This window comes from Scardinius erythrophthalmus (assembly GCF_964197995.2).
Source record: "Scardinius erythrophthalmus genome assembly, chromosome: 1".
Taxonomy (NCBI): Eukaryota; Metazoa; Chordata; class Actinopteri; order Cypriniformes; family Leuciscidae; genus Scardinius; species Scardinius erythrophthalmus.
The window spans coordinates 70,690,761-70,696,802 of record NC_138221.1 but is presented as its reverse complement, the minus strand read 5'-3'; the positions used below and the strand labels follow the sequence as shown (position 1 = coordinate 70,696,802).

The 6,042-nt window shown below is 33.8% G+C and overlaps 1 protein-coding gene across 3 annotated transcripts in view; it reads left to right on the top strand.

The window, feature by feature from the left end:
• Nucleotides 1–1,883: 1,883 nt before the first annotated feature.
• Nucleotides 1,884–6,042, top strand: part of prkcab (protein kinase C, alpha, b) — a 197,520-nt gene continuing 193,361 nt past the window's right edge. For 2 of the 3 annotated variants that reach the window (XR_014030079.1, XM_081363977.1), the window contains exons 1-2: nucleotides 1,884–2,157; nucleotides 3,023–3,054. Coding sequence is in view for 2 of the 3 variants with exons in the window: in XM_081363977.1 (XP_081220103.1) it covers nucleotides 1,994–2,157; nucleotides 3,023–3,054 (196 nt within the window). In the remaining variant the exon portion in view is untranslated. The remainder of the gene's footprint in view (nucleotides 2,158–3,022; nucleotides 3,055–6,042) is intronic. The other variant, XM_081363976.1, reaches the window with a different exon arrangement.

Below are 6,042 nucleotides of genomic sequence, written 5' to 3'. Positions count from 1 at the left end.
TTGATTGATCATGTGACTTTCATCACTGCTGTGATTGGTTGTTATCAGTGAACAAAACAGATATTAATACTTCAATAGGATGGTAAATTAACATTATATCATATTACTGAAATCCAATGTTAAATATACAGTTTTTTCCGTAAAAACAACGGGAAGAAATTACCATTTTTTACAGTATTTTTCCGTTTTTTAACAGAAATTTTAGAAATTTAGAAATCTATATCTATCTATCTATCTATCTATCTATCTATCTATCTATCTATCTATCTATCTATCTATCTATCTATCTATCTATCTATCTATCTATCTATCTATCTATCTATCTATCAACGCAGTAAAAAACATAGCTGTTGTTTTTTCTCCAGAAATGTTGGGTCATTTTTAAAATCGTTGGGTAATTTACAGTAATAACCGGCTGTTGGGTTAAATACGCTTGTTGTATGGTCACTTGTCAATTATGTATATTTACATTCAATTCTAGACTCCCCAATATTTAGTTTGTAATTCAAAAAAATATATTAGTTGCAACATATTGATGGTTTTATACAAATAAACAGTATGTATTTGAAAACAAAGTGTATTTTATGTATTACAGTTTTTCTCAATCGCTTTGGCACGTTTTTCTAAACAGTGTTAGCATTCTCTAAACTGTAAGCTCAAGAGTCTCACAACTCTAAAACACAAAACATTTCATTCATGCTCCAAAACTAGTTATCGTGTCAGTAAACTGGCCAATGCCACCTACATAATAAGTGTTTTTTTTCATCGTGAGCCACACTGGTCTAAACGTGTAGATGCTTTTTACCATGGAAATACTTGTTATATTAAAATGGTATGTTATTTATTTATTATTGTTGACTAAATCCTTTTTATACTGTACAAGAATGTCAGGTTTGTGTAAATACAGATTCAGAGAGTAGGTAATATTGACTGGGAAAAGTCAACACTGTAGCACACAACAAAAAAATTAACATTCCTATTTTTTACAGTACATTTATTTTTGCAGCAATGTGTTTCATGTAAACTGAAAACTCTCAGTTGCTTGTTCATTTTTACACCTGTTTGCTCTAACACATAGCCTACAGATCATATCTTCTTAGTTACATATCTTCCTATTGCTCTTCCATGACAATAATTTATTTCTAGAAAACAATTTACTGTAAACATACACATGTATTTATACAATCCTGCTGTGGTTCAGTTCCTCCATGTTCAAAAATGCTGGTTATTATTATATAGTTTACAAACTTGATTGGTTGGTTGATTTGTAAGATGATTCCTATTTCTTTACAACGGCAGTTTAGCAAACATCACAAACATTTCATGTTCATACAGTATCATGTCAGACAGATTTTGAAATCTGATGTGAACAAGAAGCAAATTTTTCAGAAACATTAACTTATTGTTTTGAGAGAGAAAAAAAGTCTCGTTCGAGAATTGAGTCAACGTGATTAATTTGCAAATTTGTACCATTCAGTTCTAATGACCAATAAAATGTATGACCAAACATGGCTATATTTATTCCATTCTCAAATACAATCACACACCGGGTTGCTGAAAAAAAAAAAAAAAGTTGCTGCCACAACTTTGCTGGTGTTAACAGCAAAGGTTAACCTTTGCCACGCACTGGCAAAGGTTAACAGGTTAAATTTTTTATGTACAATCAACTTGGATGTTTAAGTCATTTCAACTTATGTGTTGCTTAACTTATTTTCAAGCATTGTAAAAACATATGTTGTCATAACTTATTGATCATATATATTTTTTTTCAGTGTAGTGTGCTGTTCCTGTTTTCCTCCGCGTGATGACGCTGCACACCCTCGCGTCGCGTCAGGAATAGACGGAGCGTTGACGTCAGCGTCAGTGAGAGAGCGAGAGAGAGAGAGAGAGAGAGAGAGAGAGAGAGAGAGGGGCGCGCGCGGGTAACAGGAGAGACGCGTACAGTAGAGGACACACACACACGCACGCACACACACACACCTGAGGAATAGCGATGGCTGATCATCTGATACAGATCAATGACTCCACTATCGTCAATCGATTCGCGCGCAAAGGAGCCTTGCGACAGAAGAACGTGCACGAAGTTAAAAACCACAAATTCACCGCGCGCTTCTTCAAGCAACCCACATTCTGCAGCCACTGCACCGACTTCATCTGGTAACACACTCTCTCCACACACACACGAGAGCTTTACACTGCAAACTTTCACTAATGCACTTTTAAATGAGTTGACAGCTGTCTAGAATTTATCACTTTTTTATTTCGGCATGCATTTCATTTTAACCTTAAAAACTATGTTTCCTTTCATAGAAAATTGAGGTGCATAAATAAAAAAAATGTGCATGACAGTGTGTTTGCATGTCTTGTTTGGGCTTGAAAAAAAATGGTTGTGTGATATTTACTTTGCGTTATTTAGCGTTTAAATTCATTTGTTTGTAAGTTATATTTACTTGTTGGTTTGTTTGCATGAGAAAAAACTGCTTAAAATGATATTAATGTTTAAAGTAAAAGGAGATATTTTGTAGTTCCTCTGCATGAAGCCATTTTATATTGTTTTTGTTTTGTACAATTCCATAATTTATAGTTTTAGGTATTCCAGCAGGCTTTGTGTGTGTTATTATTATGATCATGCATTCGCAATAATAGTAATAATTAAAATAAATGTAACGTTTCAATTCGACTAAAGACAGATAATGGTTGCAGATGATGATAATGAGCCATTAATGCATGACATCATCATCATCATCATCATCATCATCATCATCAAACTGGATTTGCCGAACAGATGTTTCAGGCATTTAATATCTAAATCCTGCTTTAATGCTATTCAACCTTTCAGCATCATTAAGGTTAAAGTGTGTATCTTGCACATTTCACCTCAGAAATCCCACTTGTGATAAAGAGGATAATAAAACAAATTTAATGTTGTTTTAAAACTGAAAGTTATCAAGTTATAGTATTTTGCAGCTTTGTGACTAACACTTTTTTTTCTGTCTTTCTCTTATCGAATGCAACTCTACAGGGGATTTGGAAAACAAGGCTTCCAGTGCCAAGGTACCGTGTGTGTGTGTGTGTGTGTGTGTGTGTGTGTGTGTGTGACCAACTGTCCCAGAAGTATGGCAATACCAGTCATTTTTTACCTTGTTGGGATGTGTTTTTTCTTTGGTCACATGTTTGTGTTTTTTCTTTGGTCACAATGATGTTTTCTGGTTAGGGGAAATAAATCCTGAATATAAAAACATAGTACGGTATAAAAATCATTATATTTATGAAATGTCCTCATAATGATAGGACTACCTGTGAGTGTGTGTGTGTGTGTGTGTTTGTGTGTGAGAGGATGTGGTTCAGTGTCACTGAATCTGTTCTCCGCTGATTGTGTTCCTCAAGTATTGAGCTTTACCAGGGTTTATTAGGTTGTTCAGTTTATGTCATCGGTGTGTGATTAGAGGAACACATGGTTTGGATAATGTGGAAAGTGCAGGTCTTGCCAGAGCTCTGGTGCTTCTGTAATGTTCTTGGACAAATCTGGTTAAATCTGTTGGCTTTTGATAACTGGCAGACCCCAAATCAGAAAGGGGTTTGATGAACACTATGCAGCTGTGTAAATGTTTCTGGCCAATCCTGTGCTTCCAACTTTGTGTTTGCATGTTGTTTCTCTGTTTTCTGTTGTGCCTTCACAAAGCCCAGACCTGAGTGCCAAACCTCAAAGTGTCCCCTTTCAAAAGAGACCAAAACCACGCATATACTCCAAATGGTTCAAGAACAGCATGCAAATTATTTTGAGTAGGCCTTTTTTGAGGCGTTTTAGGGCAAATTTTACAGGAACGCTAAAGGGTTAACCTAAAAAAATATACCCACTGACTCCCATTATAAAGATTGGAAGAGCCAGGACATTTTTTAATATATCTCTGATTGTGTTCGTCTGAAAGAAGAAAGTCTTATACACCTAGGATGACTTGAGGGTGAATAAATCATTGGCTAATTTTAATTTTTGGCTGAACTATCCCTTTAAGTAGCTTTTATAAACGTGTCTAAGAAGACATTACTGATGTGCATCTTGAGACTAAACAATGGCACTGACTTATTTTATCATGTGCCTTTAGTTTAAACAGCTCAAACATGTGTTTTAGTCTGGGACTACTTTAAGCCTTGTGTGTAAAACCGGGGAAAAGTAGGCTATATTTGTGTAATTTAACATATTTAATTATTGCCGTGTATAATATTACGAGTTCGCATTTCACTCTTGATTAATTTTGAGGAATACTGACGCACATTGCTCACATGCTCACATTTAGTCTAGTGCTACAGTAACCATCATGTTCACACACACACACACACACACACACACACACACACACACACACACACACACACACACACACACACACACACACACACACACACACACACACACACACACACACACACACACACCGCCTCTGCACTTACTCATGATTTATATCAGTTAAAAGTCCATGTCATTTGGGACATAATTATATATATATATATATATATATATATATATATATATATATATATATATATATATATATATATATATATATATATATATATTAGGGCTGGGAAACGATTAATCGCATCCAAAATAAAAGTTTTGTTAACATAATGTGTGTACTTTGTATAATAATTTATTTTTAACATTTAATTATTGCAGTGTATAATATTACGAGTTTGCGTTCACACACACACACACACACACACACACACACACACACACACACACACACACACACACACACACACACACACACACACACACACACACACCGCCTCTGCACTTACTCATGATTTATATCAGTTAAAAGTCCATGAATGAGAAAACAAAGTAACTTGCAATTTGACCAGTTACTTGAAAAAAGTATGTAATACTTTACCCCCAAAACTGTGCATGAGTACACATATAACTGCAAAGTGTCATTTGGGACATAATTATATATATATATATATATATATATATATATATATATATATATATATATATTAGGGCTGGGAAACGATTAATCGCATCCAAAATAAAAGTTTTGTTAACATAATGTGTGTACTTTGTATAATAATTTATTTTTAACATTTAATTATTGCAGTGTATAATATTACGAGTTTGCGTTCACACACACACACACACACACACACACACACACACACACACACACACACACACACACACACGCCTCTGCACTTACTCATGATTTATATCAGTTAAAAGTCCATGAATGAGAAAACAAAGTAACTTGCAATTTGACCAGTTACTTGAAAAAAGTATGTAATACTTTACCCCCAAAACTGTGCATGAGTACACATATAACTGCAAAGTGTCATTTGGGACATAATTATATATATATATATATATATATATATATATATATATATATATATATATATATATATATATATATATATATTAGGGCTGGGAAACGATTAATCGCATCCAAAATAAAAGTTTTGTTAACATAATGTGTGTACTTTGTATAATAATTTATTTTTAACATTTAATTATTGCAGTGTATAATATTACGAGTTTGCGTTCACACACACACACACACACACACACACACACACACACACACACACACACACACACACACACACACACACACACACACACACACACACACCGCCTCTGCACTTACATGATTTATATAAGTTAAAAGTCCATGAACGAGAAAACAAAGTTACTTGCAATGTTCATTTAAAAAAGTAACTTTTTAAAATTTTTACTTTACTAGTTACTTAAAAAAAGTAATCAGATTACATAACTCGCATTACTTGTAATGCTTTACTCCCAACACTGTGCTTGAGTACACATACAACTGCAAAGTGTCATTTGGGACATAATTATAGGGATTAATCGTTTCCCAGCCCTAATTAATGTAAATATTATATATATATATATATATATATATATATATATATATATATATATATAGAGAGAGAGAGAGAGAGAGAGAGAGAGAGAGAGAGAGAGATTTTTAAGGAATTCCCGTCCTTTCCAGCACACATAACCAAGAAAGAAAAAAAAGCTAT